Genomic DNA, 18,198 nt, shown 5'->3' on the forward strand with positions numbered 1-18,198 from the left:
AAATACCTCTTCTATTTATTCTTACTGGAAGAGCAGCACATAGCATCTGAACGCTGGAAAATGGAGGACGGTCGGTCGGAAGAGTTCTCTAGACTTTCACGCGATATTCCTTAATCAGAACAAAGCTCTGATTGCTTGAGATGGAGTTTTTCAAGGGAAGCTGCCCAGGATCCCGGCGCCTGCCGCTCGCGCTCCTGCTCCTCGCAGCCTGGGCGGCGGCGAGCGGCCAGCTCCACTACTCCGTCCCCGAGGAGGCCAAACACGGCACCTTCGTGGGCCGCGTCGCGCAGGACCTGGGGCTGGAGCTGGCGGAGCTGGTGCCGCGCCTGTTCCGGGTGGCGTCCAGGAGCCGCGGGGACCTTCTGGAGGTGAACCTGCAGAACGGCATTCTGTTTGTGAATTCCCGGATCGACCGCGAGGAGCTGTGCGGGCGGAGCGCGGAGTGCGGCATCCACCTGGAGGTGATGGTGGACAGGCCGCTGCAGGTTTTCCACGTGGAGGTGGAGGTGAGGGACGTTAACGACAACCCGCCGGTGTTCCCAGCCACACAAAAGAAACTGTTCATAGCGGAATCCAGGCCGCCTGACTCTCGCTTTCCGCTAGAGGGCGCGTGGGATGCAGATGTCGGGCCCAATGCTATGCTGACTTACAGACTAAGCCCCAGTGAATACTTTTCGCTGGAAAAATCATTCGATGACGAGCGGGTAAAACGTCTTGGGCTTGTACTAAGGAAGCCCTTAGACAGGGAAGAAACTCCGGAGATTTTTTTACTGCTCACGGCCACTGATGGGGGCAAACCCGAGCTCACTGGCAGCGTCCAGTTACTCATCACAGTTCTGGACGCCAATGACAACGCCCCGGCTTTCGACAGAACACTCTACACGGTGAAGTTACCAGAAAATGTTCCTAACGGAACGGCAGTAATTAAGCTTAATGCCTCCGATTTAGACGAAGGCTTGAATGCAGACATTACTTATTCATTCTCATCTGATATTTCACCAAATGTGAAATCCAAGTTCCACATAGATCCTATTACTGGTGAAATTATGGTAAAAGGATATATCGATTTTGAAGAAAGCAAATCCTATGAAATTCTTGTAGAGGGCGTTGATAAGGGGCATCTCCCACTCTCCGGCCACTGTACTGTTATGGTGGAAGTTGAAGACACCAATGATAATGTCCCGCATCTGGAATTCAAGTCTCTGTCACTTCCAGTCAGAGAGGACGCTCCACTCGGCACCGTCATCGCCCTGATCAGCGTGTCTGACCGCGACTCCGGGGCCAACGGGCAGGTGACCTGCACCCTGACGCCCCACGTCCCCTTCAAGCTGGTGTCCACCTTCAAGAACTACTATTCGCTGGTGCTGGACAGCGCCCTGGACCGCGAGAGCGTGTCGGCCTACGAGCTGGTGGTGACGGCGCGCGACGGGGGCTCGCCCCCGCTGCGGGCCTCGGCCAGCGTGTCGGTGGAGGTGGCCGACGTGAACGACAACGCGCCGGCCTTCGCGCAGCCCGAGTACACGGTGTTCGTGAAGGAGAACAACCCTCCGGGCTGCCACATCTTCACGCTGTCGGCGCGCGACGCGGACGCGCAGGAGAACGCGCGCGTGTCGTACTCGCTGGTGGAGCGGAGGGTGGGCGAGCGCGCCGTGTCGAGCTACGTGTCGGTGCACGCGGAGAGCGGCAAGGTGTACGCGCTGCAGCCGCTGGACCGCGAGGAGCTGGAGCTGCTGCAGTTCCAGGTGAGCGCGCGCGACGCGGGCTTCCCGCCGCTGGGCAGCAACGTGACGCTGCAGGTGTTCGTGCTGGACGAGAACGACAACGCGCCGCGGCTGCTGCTGCCGCCCGGGGCCGGCGGCGCGGGCGGCGCGCTGAGCGAGCTGGTGCCGCGGTCGGTGGGCGCGGGCCACGTGGTGGCGAAGGTGCGCGCGGTGGACGCCGACGCGGGCTACAACGCGTGGCTGTCGTACGAGCTGCAGGCGGCGGCGGGCGGCGCGCGCGGCGCGTTCCGCGTGGCGCTGTACACGGGCGAGGTGAGCACGACGCGCGCCCTGGACGAGGCGGACGCGCCGCGCCAGCGCCTGCTGGTGCTGGTGAAGGACCATGGCGAGCCGGCGCTGGCGGCCACGGCCACCGTGCTGCTGTCGCTGGTGGAGAGCGGCCAGGCGCTGAAGGCGTCGTCGCGGGCGTCGGCGGGCGCGGCGGGCGCCGAGGCGGCGCTGCTGGACGTCAACGTGTACCTGATCGTCGCCATCTGCGCCGTGTCCAGCCTGCTGGTGCTCACGCTGCTGCTGTACACGGCGCTGCGCTGCTCGGCGCCGCCGGCAGGGGGCGCGTGCGGGCCGGCGAAGCCCACGCTGGTGTGCCCGAGCGCGGCGGGGAGCTGGTCGTCGTCGCAGCAGAGGCGGCAGAGGGTGTGCTCTGGGGAGGGGCCGCCCAAGGCCGACCTCATGGCCTTCAGCCCCAGCCTACCTGACTCTCGCGACAAAGATGACCAGCAGCACACTACAGGGGACTCCTTTCCTAAGGTTAGTTTTAAAATATGTTTTTAAAAATAATCTGTATTTTCATTTCTTATATTTTACCAGTACTCATCCCCCCTCCCCCATCAAAATTCTCTGGGTTAAATTTATTTCCTTCTGTTATAAATACATTTTAACGTAAATCTTTTGGAATTAAGGGACACATAGGTATTATGTACTGTTCTATATTCTTCATTATTCATTGCATATTTATACACCTTAGTTTATGGTTAACTTCAATGGTAAAAACATTTTGGAAAACGCAGGATAATACATACAAAAACGTACACAAATAAGTAACCTCTGTTACTTGCATTCCAGAAGCTCCCTCCTGGCACCTTTTATATCTATTTTCCCCCTTTTCCTCCAATGTAGTCACACTTTGACTTTATAACTGCGCTTAATTTTAATCTGCTTCCTGAACTTTATCGAAATGAATTGCACAAATGGTTTCTGAGTTCATTTGTTTGTGTATTCCCCCTATTTTTATCACGCATCATTCTTCAGGAAATCATCCATAGTGTTATATATAGCTGTAGTGTGTTTAATCTCTTTCCTTTTTAGTATCTTATTTTATCAATATTTTATGAGCTATTAATAGTTATTCTACTGTAGGCGAGTTTGAATTGCATCTTTTTATATCTATTTTGAATAATGCTACCAAAATATTTGTATACATTTTTTTCGTTGCCCATATAGGAGTGGGGTTAGTGCATTACAGAATATGTGTTTATCTTCATTCTTAGTAGATAATGCCAAACAATTTTTCCAATGTGTTTCCACCTGTTTGCACTCCTGCCATCAGTCCATGAGATGTATTGCTCGACATCATCTCCAAAACTTGGCATTGTCAGATTCTTTTCATGGTAGTTCCTTTGCGCAGTGTGTTATTGATTGATTGTTTATTTTGATTGTGTTTTTTATTTTATTTTGGCTTCATGTTTCCTGAATTAAAATGATATTGAGCAACTTTCTATATGATTATTGTCCACTTGAATATTCTAGTTTTGTAATAGCTCTTCAGATCTCCTGTCTATTGTTCTATTCCTTTGTGTTTTTCTTATTGCTTTTTAAAAACTTATATTCTGCACATCGCCCCATTCTTGGTTTTATATTCTTCTACTTCATGGCTTTTCTTCCCATGAATTAAATTGTATCTTTTGATGAACATAAATTCTTAATTTTACTTAAGTTCTCTTTATCTATCTTTCCTCCTTGACTCATGTCATGAAGATTATACCCTGCAGTATCTTTTGTTTCATTGTTCACATTAGGTCTACATTCAAATTTTCAATATTTTGTCATTAATTAGAAATTTTAGTGTAGATTTTTATGAATGTTTCTTAGACATTCAAAAGTCCATTTTCCTTTTTGTCTTCTTTCAAATGAATATGTACCAATTATTTCATATTTTCTTTCCATGAATTTTAAATATACGTTCTTATACTATTCTATATATTTCCTAGTGATTATAACAAGCATCCTTAATTTAAAGTATAAATTAAATTAATACTTTTGCCACTTCAATGCAATGCTAGGACCTTAACAGTAATTCTATTTACCTGCCCCTGCCTACTTTTGTTCATGGTATGCCTTTCAATTATCTGCATATTCTAAAGTCACAATACATTATTTTATGTAGTTAACACTCATTTATTTTGTATTTCTTTATGGGATTATTTCTTTCTTAATAAATTCTTTAATATTTAGTTGTATGGGTGTGCTGGAGAATTCTCTACTTTTTTGTATGTATGGAAATGTCTTTATTTCACCATCATGCTTGAGAAATAGTTTTGCTGGGTATTGAATTGTAGATTGGAAATCCACCCCCTCCCCCCTTTCAAGATGACATTCTATAGTCTTCTTTTGAAACTATAGCTATCAAGTTTATTGCTCAGGTAGTGTGTCTTTTCTTCTTAAGACTGCATTTTATAATTTTCCATTGCTTTTCTTAAAATTTTCAATAGCTTTACTATTATGTGCCATATTTTTGGTTTTCTTTGTTTTTATGTGCTTGCAGTTTTTAAAGCTTCTTGAATCAGTGGGTCGATGTCTTTAATCAGTTTTGGAAACATTCCAGAAGTCTGTCTTCTTCTGCTTTCTTTCTTCTCTCCTTCTTTTCTGTGACTCAAAGAACATGTATGTTAAACCTTTTCACCATATCTACTATGTATTTTATGTCCCTTTTTGTTTCTTTAATCTTATTGCTCTTTGTTAAACACTGTGTATTTTATTCTGACACATCTACATCAGTAATTTTCTCTTCTTAATCAATTCTGTTATTAAAACCCTCTATTGAATTATTAATTTCAATTATGACATTTTTCAATTTTAGAATCTTTTAAACAATATATTACAGTTTTCTGATGAAATTCTCTATTATGTATTTCATTCAACACCTTGATCACAGTTATTTGTGATCTGTCACATCACTGTAATAATTGGTTTAATTGGATTATCTGTGTATCTCTTTCTAAGGTTTGTTAATCCTGATCTTCTTGCTTGCTGTACTTGATAATATTGGATTGAATTCTGGATATTGGGCATTAAAAAATATCGTTGTTCTGAATGATGTCATCTTCCTCCGGAGAAGGATAGGAAAATTTAAACAATTCATTGTTATGATTTAAGGCGCTTGTGAAAAAGCTTATACTGAAATAAGTATTTCATCTCTTCTTAATCTATTACCATGCTGTCTGTCTTTACAGATCTTCTGAACATTTTATTTTGTCTCTGTCTTTCACACCACAATCTCACATAAAATAAATTAGTTGAATAAGGATTTTGTACTTTATTTAAACTTGTTTCCTTTTTTCTCTCCCCTGAATAATAAAAGCGAAGTATTTTGAAGTTTATGGCTCTTTAATTACCTTTATGTATTTAGTTTTTCCTCCCTTGGATACTAGTTAATAGTATAAGAAACTCACCCCTATGAAGTTTCAACTCACATGACTTAAGATTTTAAAGCTAAATATGAACCATGAGGCCATCATTTCACATTAAAACTTGCCTGAGGTCACATATATATTAATGTCAAGACACAGAATAGAACCAGGAGTTCTTGGATTTAGCTCTTGTCCCTTTCTACTACTAAATGAACTCATTCAGCTCTAGTGGAAGCAATCTAATTGTGCATTAAAGCTATACTTAATTTAATTTTTGTACTCTCTTAGGGTATTTTTAAAATTACTAACATATCTTCCCTCAAAATGAATATATAATTTGAATATTTTAGCACAACCTTTTATAGGGCAGTTCTACTTTCTCCTTTTGAACCATTATATAAATAAGGTTAAAATGTGTACCAGCTACAAACAGAGTGATTTCACAGTAGAAAAATTTTTTCATAAATAATTAGCTTTTTTGTCAAATGATGCAGATGCATAAATTGTTTATAACTATTGACAAAAATGCTTCAGTTTTACATGTTACCTCTCTGAAGTATGGTAGACCTATATAGTTTACCACAGATAAGCAGGTAGAAATATAGCTTATTAAAATTTTATTCTGAATTTAATAGGAAATGAAGAATATCTAGACTCTTATTCAAAATTATATTTTCTAGTGTTAGTCTTCCCAGTATACTTTATTGTTGGTGTCTTCTCAGTTAATGCCTCCCAGAAAATTAAGTGGAAATACATGAAAATATTACATCTTTCAATCTAAATTCTCAAGGAAAGACTTTATACAATTGGGCTTAAATAAAACTGAAATATCTGGAGAAACTAACAACTGACAAGACAGGTCAACAGAGTAATCTATAATATCTTATTGAAAGGATGGTTTGGAAAAATAATATTTCTCTACCTATAGTGTCTTCCATAGAATTCAACTAAAAAATCTATAATTTTTGTGGAAAAAAAAAACTTGTAAAAACTGTTGATCATTGAAAAACAAATGCAGGTGCTAATTCACAAATTAAATATAATTTAACATATGTGAATAAAAATCAAAATGTCAGGAATATCATTTTCTCCTGAAATACCTCTAAAATTATGTGAATTTTTCCCCCAAATTGAGAAAAGCATGTGAGCTGGCATTATTGATGACATTTTCTTTATCGAGTTAATCTTTTACATAGTTAATATTTACTGAAAATTACCATGTGTATATTGTTAATACCACAATGTATTTGACTTTTAAATACCTAATTTTCCTTTTTAAAAATATGATGTCTTCATACCTTTTATAATGACTTTCTGCAACTTTTATACAACAGTCTTGTAGTTTTATGTTGACCAGTGTTCTATAGAAAGAGGCTAAACATTAACTGATGCTATTATCATTTCTTGTTTACTTTTTTCCATATGTATTAAAATATTTTTAAATTATCAGTATTCATAGCTATTAGATAAGTAGTATTCTACAAAACTGATGAGTGTTTAAACTTTTGTTTTTAAATTATCTGAATAATAGGGGGCATCATGATAGTAGAGATTATTGACTTACAAAAACTGAAAGCAATGATAAAATATATTTCAAATATTATATCAGAAACAAATTCTGCACACAAAAAAACCCTCCACACACAAAAAGAACAACATACAAACACACATACACAAGAAACAAATTCTGAAACATATTTTATGTCTTTACAATCCTACATTGAATAATGAAAAACAAGTGAATTTAAGTTAACATTCTGTTTTCTGGTAATTATTTATTTTCAATCTTTTTTTTTCTTTTAGGTACTGGGGCCAGGTATTGGACCCCAGACCTCACAGGTGAGAAGCAGGCACACAACTGCTTCAGTCACATCCTCTCCCTCAAGCTATCCTTTTTTTTGTTTTAAGGTTTATTTATTTACTTTTTTCTTTATTTACCTCCCCCCCTCCAATGTTTCTCTTGTCTGTCTGCTCATTGTTTGCTCGTCTTCTCCAGGAGTCATCAGAACCCGAACCTGGGACCTCCCATATGGTAGACGGGTGCCCAGCTGGTTGAGCCACATCCACTTCCCAAGCTATTCTTTATATAACCACTTCCCCACATTTCTTTTCTGCCCTGGCACCAAGTAAGACTCCATGTCTCACATATTGTTATAGCAAACGTAAGAAAATATATTGCATTATGTTTTAAATGTAAAAGTGAACATATAATAGAATTATTGGACACTTTTGTCTTCATAGGTAAGGGAGGTTTTATAAAATTAAGTAATTCTAAGGAATATAAACACAAGCAGAATGTGAAATATTTAAAAATAGAAATGTTGATGACATTTTATTTTGACTACATTTATTAAGTACAGTTGACACCATGCAACAAAACAATTAGGGCATTGAAAAGAAAGAAACTAACATAAAATTAGGCTGGTTAAAAATGTGGCATACTTTTCAACTGATATTACTGGAATGCAAACAATTAATGGAATAGTATATCTTGCAGACAAAATATTAATTTTGACTTGTACTGTAAAAGCAAAGACATGTAGTTTTGAAATTTACAAGAACTGTTGATTTTCTGTAGTAGCAACTGGAAGAAATGCTATCTTGATACTTTTAATTTGAAAATAGTGTCAAGCTGCTTACCAAAATTGTTTTAAACTATGCTTCTGACTTCTACAAAACTAAATTCCACATTATAGTTTTTGAGTCAATGTCAAAAGTTATTAGATTATATAGAGAAATGAAATAAATAGATTTTCAGCTATATGGAAATGAGACTCCCAAAATGAAATTCAAACAAGAATGCTATTCAAATAGTTTTGGTTATTATGAAAATAAAATCAACAAAAAGTCAGTAATAAAAATTGCAATTGGAATGTAAATTTGCTTTATGAGTAACGGGGGGGGGGGGGTTGTATACAAATATTCCAATAAATGACACAGGAAAATTCAAGGATTTTTAAAAGATATACTAATGTTGTGAAAGAAATGAAGCTAAAACTATTAAAGTGATTTTGGGGATATATAAGCCCCCTCCCTAAAAAAAATAGACCATTACAAATTATTATAGTAAGGATTGAGGTGTCCTCAATCCTTATTACAAAATCAGTATTACTGATTTTGTAATACTTTAATGATATATTTACCCTGATAAAATTTATATTTAAATTTTAAGATATATTTTTAATAGACGTAAAGGAAATAAGATGTACATAAGAGTCATGTTACTGAAATTGGGAAATATTTCACGACTATAAGATAAAGAAAGCAAATCAAAGAAAAATACTTACCCATTCATCCACATGATGTCGCTGGACACCGCAAGTTGCTTTTTTTTTTTTAAACAACAAAGGAATACTGTGAGACCATTTTCTTTACAGAAAGGAAAAAAGACACTCCATACTTGACTGCTGCAGAAGCCGAAGAAAGGTGAGCAAAAAAATATATATATATGGTACCTTCGGAAATAAGTTTCCAAAGCCTTTGGTGTAGGACTGCAATAGAGATTTGAAAATTGAAAAGAGTTTGAGATGGTGTATTCCCAGAGGGGAGGCCCGGGAACCCGGCGCCTGCCGCTCGCGCTCCTGCTCCTCGCAGCCTGGGCGGCGGCGAGCGGCCAGCTCCACTACTCCGTCCCCGAGGAGGCCAAACACGGCACCTTCGTGGGCCGCGTCGCGCAGGACCTGGGGCTGGAGCTGGCGGAGCTGGTGCCGCGCCTGTTCCGGGTGGCGTCCAGGAGCCGCGGGGACCTTCTGGAGGTGAACCTGCAGAACGGCATTCTGTTTGTGAATTCCCGGATCGACCGCGAGGAGCTGTGCGGGCGGAGCGCGGAGTGCGGCATCCACCTGGAGGTGATCGTGGACAGGCCGCTGCAGGTTTTCCACGTGGAGGTGGAGGTGAGGGACGTTAACGACAACCCGCCCAAGTTCTCCCGACAAGAACAAAGATTATTTATTCTGGAGTCAAGAATAGCAGATTCCCGTTTTCCGCTGGAGGGCGCATCTGATAAGGATATCGGAGCAAACGCGGAATTGAAATACAAACTAAATCCTAATGAATATTTTGACTTGGACGTTAAAACAAATGAAGAAGAAACAAACTTTTTAGAACTGGTTTTGAAGAAACCCTTAGATAGAGAAGAAAGTCAGGAACACCGTTTATTATTGATGGCAATTGATGGTGGGAAACCTGAGCTTACAGGAACCGTTCCATTATGGATCAATGTGTTAGATGCGAATGATAACGCGCCAAAATTTGATAAATCCATTTATAATGTCAAGATACTGGAAAATACACCGAATGGGACATTAGTTATCCAACTGAACGCCTCAGATGCAGATGAAGGCATTAATAAGGAAATAGTGTACTTCTTTAGTAATCTTGTTCTCGACAGTGTAAAATGTAAATTTACAATCAATTCCGAAAATGGGGAAATAACAGTTAAGGGAGAACTGGATTATGAAGACTGTAATTTATATGAAATTAGTATTGATGCCGTGGATAGAAGTGCATTCCCTTTAACAGGACACTGTAAAGTAATAGTCAAACTCGTGGATGTGAATGATAATAATCCAGAGATAGACTTAACCTCCCTATCTCTACCTGTTCAAGAAGACGCGCCAATCGGAACTGTCATCGCCCTGATCAGCGTGTCCGACCGCGACTCCGGGGCCAACGGGCAGGTGACCTGCGCCCTGACGCCCCACGTCCCCTTCAAGCTGGTGTCCACCTTCAAGAACTACTATTCGCTGGTGCTGGACAGCGCCCTGGACCGCGAGAGCGTGTCTGCCTACGAGCTGGTGGTGACAGCGCGCGACGGGGGCTCGCCCCCGCTGTGGGCCTCGGCCAGCGTGTCGGTGGAGGTGGCCGACGTGAACGACAACGCGCCGGCCTTCGCGCAGCCCGAGTACACGGTGTTCGTGAAGGAGAACAACCCTCCGGGCTGCCACATCTTCACGCTGTCGGCGCGCGACGCGGACGCGCAGGAGAACGCGCGCGTGTCGTACTCGCTGGTGGAGCGGAGGGTGGGCGAGCGCGCCGTGTCGAGCTACGTGTCGGTGCACGCGGAGAGCGGCAAGGTGTACGCGCTGCAGCCGCTGGACCGCGAGGAGCTGGAGCTGCTGCAGTTCCAGGTGAGCGCGCGCGACGCGGGCTTCCCGCCGCTGGGCAGCAACGTGACGCTGCAGGTGTTCGTGCTGGACGAGAACGACAACGCGCCGCGGCTGCTGCTGCCGCCCGGGGCCGGCGGCGCGGGCGGCGCGCTGAGCGAGCTGGTGCCGCGGTCGGTGGGCGCGGGCCACGTGGTGGCGAAGGTGCGCGCGGTGGACGCCGACGCGGGCTACAACGCGTGGCTGTCGTACGAGCTGCAGGCGGCGGCGGGCGGCGCGCGCGGCGCGTTCCGCGTGGCGCTGTACACGGGCGAGGTGAGCACGACGCGCGCCCTGGACGAGGCGGACGCGCCGCGCCAGCGCCTGCTGGTGCTGGTGAAGGACCACGGCGAGCCGGCGCTGGCGGCCACGGCCACCGTGCTGCTGTCGCTGGTGGAGAGCGGCCAGGCGCTGAAGGCGTCGTCGCGGGCGTCGGCGGGCGCGGCGGGCGCCGAGGCGGCGCTGCTGGACGTCAACGTGTACCTGATCGTCGCCATCTGCGCCGTGTCCAGCCTGCTGGTGCTCACGCTGCTGCTGTACACGGCGCTGCGCTGCTCGGCGCCGCCGGCAGGGGGCGCGTGCGGGCCGGCGAAGCCCACGCTGGTGTGCCCGAGCGCGGCGGGGAGCTGGTCGTCGTCGCAGCAGAGGCGGCAGAGGGTGTGCTCTGGGGAGGGGCCGCCCAAGGCCGACCTCATGGCCTTCAGCCCCAGCCTACCTCAGTGTTCCAGCTCTGCAGATACCGTGAGTTTAAAAAGTCTTATTCTCTGAAATTTTTCGTCATAATATTATGCTTTTATCTTAAATATTCAATAGTTTCCATCAATCATTTCTTTCATTGTTTTCACGTTATGACTTAATACTCATTATTGTGGCATCTTTTTGGTTTAACCCTCTTTGTAGAATTAATTTACATTAAATTAGTTACATTTAAAATTCAGTTTAGTTTGGAGATAATTCTTTTGCATTGTCAGAGTTTATTTCCATGATGACTTTTCCTTTTCAGAAGGTTTTTTAAAAAATTGCGTAATAGATTCACTTTCTCTCCTTGATATAAAGTATTTACAAAATTAAATTTTATGCACTCTTTAATTTTCAATCTTCAAGAAATGCTGTAAGAAAATAATTTTAAGACATATATTTTGTAGTCATTTATTCTCATATTTTCTTGTGTTATGGCTACATAGAAATCTTTAACACCACTTTGTCAATTTTACCTTTTGGTTTCTGTTTAATTTCAATTATTGTGGTTATATATGACCCCAAATTAGAATCCCTTCTCTGGTCATATTTATGAAGTTAATGATTTGTTTTAACTGCATCTAAAATATTGGTCTTGGCATACTCATGATGAATCATATGTATCATTTAAAATTTTTAGTTTTAATGGTTTCATTTTTATGAATTAGAAAATAGGAATTAAAATTACATTCTTTAAATTTTTAAAATTAAGCTGGAGTACAGTTAAGTTTTCCTCTTGCCTCCAAGCAACTTAATATCTCTTCTTGAGTCTTTCAAATGTTCTATATTTTATCATACAAATAAACTCCTTTCTCCCCTTTAAAACATAATATTGATATTGCTTTCCATATTGGCTTTTATAAGAGATTTCTCATTCTTTTATTCAGATTTATAGTGTTTGAATGTATGGATACATCATAATTAAATTTTCTCACAATGTAACATCATCATTTCATGGAACAATGTTTAGTGTTTTCTTAAATTTTAAGTTTTTTCAATTTACAAATGATTTTATTGGCAAGAAGGAATTGTGAACTAACAGATAGGAAAATCCTAGCATATATATGTTACAAAATTTTAGCATTTATTGTTGCTGTTCATGATCAGATATTTTAAAAATAAATGTACCAAGATCAAGCTCAACTAAATTTATTAATAAAATTAACTCCTAATCTGTACATTTGAACTCACCATAGATTAAAGTGCTCTGTATCTCAAATAATAACTCTTTTCTGTTCTTTTTGGAAAAAATAGTGTGGGTTTACTAGGTAATATATATTCCACACTTTATATGATAAAATATCAATTCTCTTTTTCATTTCTTTATTCTCACATGAATTTTATTTTTAAAATATCATTCTACAACACTAATTCAACTATTTCTTATATCCCATTGCTATGTGGAAGTCCTATAAATTGAAAGGGAATTTTCTCTCCACTGCAAAAATCTGTGGTTAATAACTACCAACTTTTTAAAAACCAAGTTGATATAGTTTTGAGATATAATTTTTCTTTACTGGGAGAGGAACTATTCATAGAGAGATTTACTAATCTTTCTTTCTGAATACACTTTTCTCCCTTGACTAGAATGAACTATTTGAGTAAATAAAATTAAGTCATGCAACCTTTCGCAGGAGCAGTCAAATATTTTCTTTTTCCATGTTAATTTATTTTAAATAAAGGATCTCAATAACGTTTTTGTAATATTCTACCTGGAGACAATAAGAATCATTCCACCTGTTCCAATTAATCAGATTATATTTTCAACCTTCTGGAAATTGCTAGGAATTGACATGGAAAGGCAGATGTGATACATCTTACCTAACTAATTTTTTTTTTTTGAGGAACTGAGGTGGGGATTGAACCCAGGACCTCTTACAGAGGAAGCATGCTCTCAACCCCTTGAGCTACATCTGCTCCTGCAACCAATTTTTTAAATGTTGAAGTTTGAAGACTCTTCACCTAGGGCAAAGCTTATGAAAAACCTTCAACAAAAAACCCCTGCATGTCAACCTATCTTTTATGAAGCTTGTCTTCCTGTAAGCAAATGAACTTTTTTGTTTTGAACATTGTTATTTATTAGCAAAGGAACTTTTGTCTACCAAAAAATAGTGAAATAGAAGGTCAACGGTAAAAGGCTGCTAAATAGATTTAGGTTAATTATTTTAAGACAGACCTCATGAGAGGAAGGGCCTCATATTGTAATTGTCTGAGAGATCTTTTAATATATGTCAGAATTTTGGAGAAGAGTGGGGGATAGGCAGGTGTGACTTTAAAAGTCTTACTTGGGGGAAGCAGACTTTGCCCAGTGGTAAGGGCGTCGGCCTACCACATGGGAGGTCAGCGGTTCAAACCCGGGGCCTCCTTGACCCGTGTGGAGCTGGCCCATGCGCAGTGCTGATGTGCGCAAGGAGTGCCCTGCCACGCAGGGGTGTCCCCCGCGTAGGGGAGCCCCACGAGCAAGGAGTGTGCCCCGTAAGGAGAGCCACCCAGGGCGAAAGAATGTGCAGCCTGCCCAGGAATGGTGCCGCACACAGGGAGACCTGACAGAGCAAGATGATGCAACAAAAAGAAACAGATTCCTGGTGCCGCTGATAAGGATAGAAGCAGTCACAGAAGAACACATAGCAAATGGACACAGAGAGCAGACAACTGAGGGTGGAGGGAAGGGGAGAGAAATAAAAAAACAAAAAAAAATCTTAAAAAAAAGCCTTACTTTGTAATTTTATCCTTTCAAGGTAGAGTTTAATTACCTACAATTTATATTAAAAATGAATTCATGGTTAATTTGACATTTAGAGTTGACTGTGATATGTGGGAAACATTTTTACAGGTAAAGATGGAGATAATCTGAAAAACAGCTCAAATAAAGGGTGTGTTGTGGGGAGAGGAAGACCAAATGGCCTAAACTGCAAATTAATTTTCATATTGGAGTGCACTTGAACGTAACAGTGGAAAAGTTGGCTTGTGACCACAGCCTAGGTCACCTAAAAGTGATTCTAATATCTTGAAGTTTCTAGGTTTAGTGCAATTCAATGAAAGCTGTACTTCTGAAGGTAATATATGATTGTGTGTGAAAAGACAGATGGGCTGTAGGCAGGTAAGGGAGAAGGAGTAATAAAAAATACATAGATGGGGAGTGGATGTGGCTCAACTGGTTGAGCAACAGCTTCCCAATTGGAGGTCCCAGGTTTGGTTCCCAGGGACTCCTAAAAAAACAAAACAAAAATAAAGAAGCAAACAAATGAAAAAAAACAACTCAGGGGAGCTGAAGAGGCTCAGTGGTTGAGCAGTGGCATCCCACATATGAGGTTCCAGGGTAAATCCCAGGCCCTGGTACCTCAAAAACAAAAAGAAAACAGAACACATAGGTGACATGGAGAATATTTATGCCATTAAAACAAACGTGCATTTCGAGGGTTTTAACTTGGGGGTTATTGATTAGTAATGCTTTTGATTTTAGTCAAATTGCTTTTTAGGAGTCACCAGCATAATATAGATGAAAATGATAATTCGAAAGATAGAAAGGAGAATGGAAACGTGGTTTTAGAAATACCTTCAATAAAAGGCTTACTTGAAACTGTAATAGTGGATAAGTACACCCATAGGAAAAGGATATAAAGTATAACTTCAGAAAATGTCTATATTTTGGAATGTCAAAGAATCAAGAGCCAGCAAACAACAGGCTAGAAATTCCACTACAATTTGCAGTGGCTGGGAAGCATATGAAGAAAGATGTCTTAAAGAGGAGAGCTAATGCAAACTGCAGAGATATTAACAAATGTAAGAAATTGAATTAAATTTTTCATCTTGCACTATTAAATAATGTAAAGCCTTAGGAATATTTGGTATTCTTTGAAGAAAGAAAAAATGAACTTCAATATTTTATAAGGTTTTAAAATGTCAAAGTTTGTTAATTTAAAATTACAGTATTTCCCAAAGCAATATATACAAGTGTTTCCTGTGACATACATATATGGATATGGTTCTTCTCTACACTAAGTGCATAGAATAGTTTGCACTTCTAATTCCCATGACATGTATAACTCCTAAATTTATTAATAAGTTCATTTTAATATTTAAATAGAGAGGAAGGCTTTTTCTGTAATTAAATCCCTTAGTCTAAATTAATAAAAGAAGTCGAGCATATGAAACTCACACTACAAATAACAAACATAAGGAAGATTTACTATTAAGAGAAAAATTAAAAAGAAGAACTATTCTTTTGGAGTTACGCGAATTTATGTCTTACCCTGTGGCGCCACTTGATGTCGCTGTCCACCAAAAAATTACTTGTAGACACTATTTAAATACCATTCATATTACCGCATCTTTCTACGGCGTTTAATAATGGCGGATGAAGGAGGTTTGGATTAATAGATCAAGGATCATAAGGTATTTCATCTTTGGGCCGAAATAAAACGAGCATTTACCATGGACTTTATCCTGGAAGGCAGACTGTTAGCCCGGCGCCTGCCGCTCGCGCTCCTGCTCCTCGCAGCCTGGGCGGCGGCGAGCGGCCAGCTCCACTACTCCGTCCCCGAGGAGGCCAAACACGGCACCTTCGTGGGCCGCGTCGCGCAGGACCTGGGGCTGGAGCTGGCGGAGCTGGTGCCGCGCCTGTTCCGGGTGGCGTCCAGGAGCCGCGGGGACCTTCTGGAGGTGAACCTGCAGAACGGCATTCTGTTTGTGAATTCCCGGATCGACCGCGAGGAGCTGTGCGGGCGGAGCGCGGAGTGCGGCATCCACCTGGAGGTGATGGTGGACAGGCCGCTGCAGGTTTTCCACGTGGAGGTGGAGGTGAAGGACGTTAACGACAACCCGCCGGTCTTCCCGGTAAAGGAACAGAAAGTGTTGATTTATGAATCTAGGCTGCCAGACTCCCTGTTTCCCATAGAGGGCGCGTTTGATGCAGATGTCGGCTCAAATTCTCTCTTAACCTATAAACTAAGTTCCAGCGAATACTTCACGCTAGATGTGAAAACAAACAGTGATGATAATAAACAGATTGAGCTTGTGCTAAGGAAACCCTTGGACAGAGAGGAAGCTCCCGAACATAATTTATTCCTGACGGCCTCTGACGGGGGCAAACCTGAGCTCACGGGCTCTGTTCAGCTCTTGGTCATCGTGCTGGATGTGAACGATAATGCTCCCAGGTTTGAACAGTCCGAATACAAAGTAAGAATATTTGAAAACTCAGACCTCGGAACAACACTTATCAGACTGAACGCTTCTGATAGGGATGAAGGGGTGAACGCAGAGCTTTCATACTCCTTCAATAGCCTTGTTCCACCCATGATTTTTGACCAATTTATCATAGATCCGAATACCGGAGAATTAGTGATTCAGGGGAATTTGGACTTTGAAGAAGTAAATTTATATAAAATCCGCGTTGACGCTACAGACAAAGGCCATCCTCCGATGGTGGGTCATTGCACGGTTTTGGTGAAAGTTTTGGACAAAAACGATAACGTTCCTCAGATTGCACTGACGTCTTTATCCTTGCCTGTGCGAGAGGACGCTCAGCTGGGCACTGTCATTGCCCTAATGAGCGTGTCCGACCGCGACTCCGGGGCCAACGGGCAGGTGACCTGCACCCTGACGCCCCACGTCCCCTTCAAGCTGGTGTCCACCTTCAAGAATTACTATTCGCTGGTGCTGGACAGCGCCCTGGACCGCGAGAGCGTGTCGGCCTACGAGCTGGTGGTGACAGCGCGCGACGGGGGCTCGCCCCCGCTGTGGGCCTCGGCCAGCGTGTCGGTGGAGGTGGCCGACGTGAACGACAACGCGCCGGCCTTCGCGCAGCCCGAGTACACGGTGTTCGTGAAGGAGAACAACCCTCCGGGCTGCCACATCTTCACGCTGTCGGCGCGCGACGCGGACGCGCAGGAGAACGCGCGCGTGTCGTACTCGCTGGTGGAGCGGAGGGTGGGCGAGCGCGCCGTGTCGAGCTACGTGTCGGTGCACGCGGAGAGCGGCAAGGTGTACGCGCTGCAGCCGCTGGACCGCGAGGAGCTGGAGCTGCTGCAGTTCCAGGTGAGCGCGCGCGACGCGGGCTTCCCGCCGCTGGGCAGCAACGTGACGCTGCAGGTGTTCGTGCTGGACGAGAACGACAACGCGCCGCGGCTGCTGCTGCCGCCCGGGGCCGGCGGCGCGGGCGGCGCGCTGAGCGAGCTGGTGCCGCGGTCGGTGGGCGCGGGCCACGTGGTGGCGAAGGTGCGCGCGGTGGACGCCGACGCGGGCTACAACGCGTGGCTGTCGTACGAGCTGCAGGCGGCGGCGGGCGGCGCGCGCGGCGCGTTCCGCGTGGCGCTGTACACGGGCGAGGTGAGCACGACGCGCGCCCTGGACGAGGCGGACGCGCCGCGCCAGCGCCTGCTGGTGCTGGTGAAGGACCACGGCGAGCCGGCGCTGGCGGCCACGGCCACCGTGCTGCTGTCGCTGGTGGAGAGCGGCCAGGCGCTGAAGGCGTCGTCGCGGGCGTCGGCGGGCGCGGCGGGCGCCGAGGCGGCGCTGCTGGACGTCAACGTGTACCTGATCGTCGCCATCTGCGCCGTGTCCAGCCTGCTGGTGCTCACGCTGCTGCTGTACACGGCGCTGCGCTGCTCGGCGCCGCCGGCAGGGGGCGCGTGCGGGCCGGCGAAGCCCACGCTGGTGTGCCCGAGCGCGGCGGGGAGCTGGTCGTCGTCGCAGCAGAGGCGGCAGAGGGTGTGCTCTGGGGAGGGGCCGCCCAAGGCCGACCTCATGGCCTTCAGCCCCAGCCTTCCGCCATGTCCAGTTTCAGCGGATATGTGTGAACATCAGATTTTAAACGACGATCATTGTTCAAAGGTAAGTCATTTTTAAAATACTTAATTAACTTTCAATTTTTAAAAATATTCATCAGTTTGTTTGTTTTTGTATTTTCCC

The 18,198-nt window shown here is 43.8% G+C and overlaps 1 protein-coding gene across 3 annotated transcripts in view; it reads left to right on the forward strand.

Annotated features, from left to right (window-relative positions):
- The first annotated feature begins 41 nt into the window (after positions 1 to 41).
- Positions 42 to 18,198, forward strand: part of LOC101426922 (protocadherin alpha-C2) — a 220,423-nt gene continuing 202,266 nt past the window's right edge. Inside the window, exon 1 of one of the 3 annotated variants that reach the window (XM_058285749.2) lies at positions 42 to 2,528. In XM_058285749.2, the coding sequence (XP_058141732.1) occupies positions 141 to 2,528 (2,388 nt within the window). In that variant the 5' untranslated portion in view covers positions 42 to 140. Of the gene's footprint in view, positions 2,529 to 8,777; positions 11,293 to 13,019; positions 18,121 to 18,198 lie in introns of those variants that run through there. The other 2 variants (XM_058285764.2, XM_058285741.2) reach the window with 2 other exon arrangements.

Source organism: Dasypus novemcinctus, chromosome 2 (assembly GCF_030445035.2).
Source record: "Dasypus novemcinctus isolate mDasNov1 chromosome 2, mDasNov1.1.hap2, whole genome shotgun sequence".
In the NCBI taxonomy this organism is placed as follows: domain Eukaryota; kingdom Metazoa; phylum Chordata; class Mammalia; order Cingulata; family Dasypodidae; genus Dasypus; species Dasypus novemcinctus.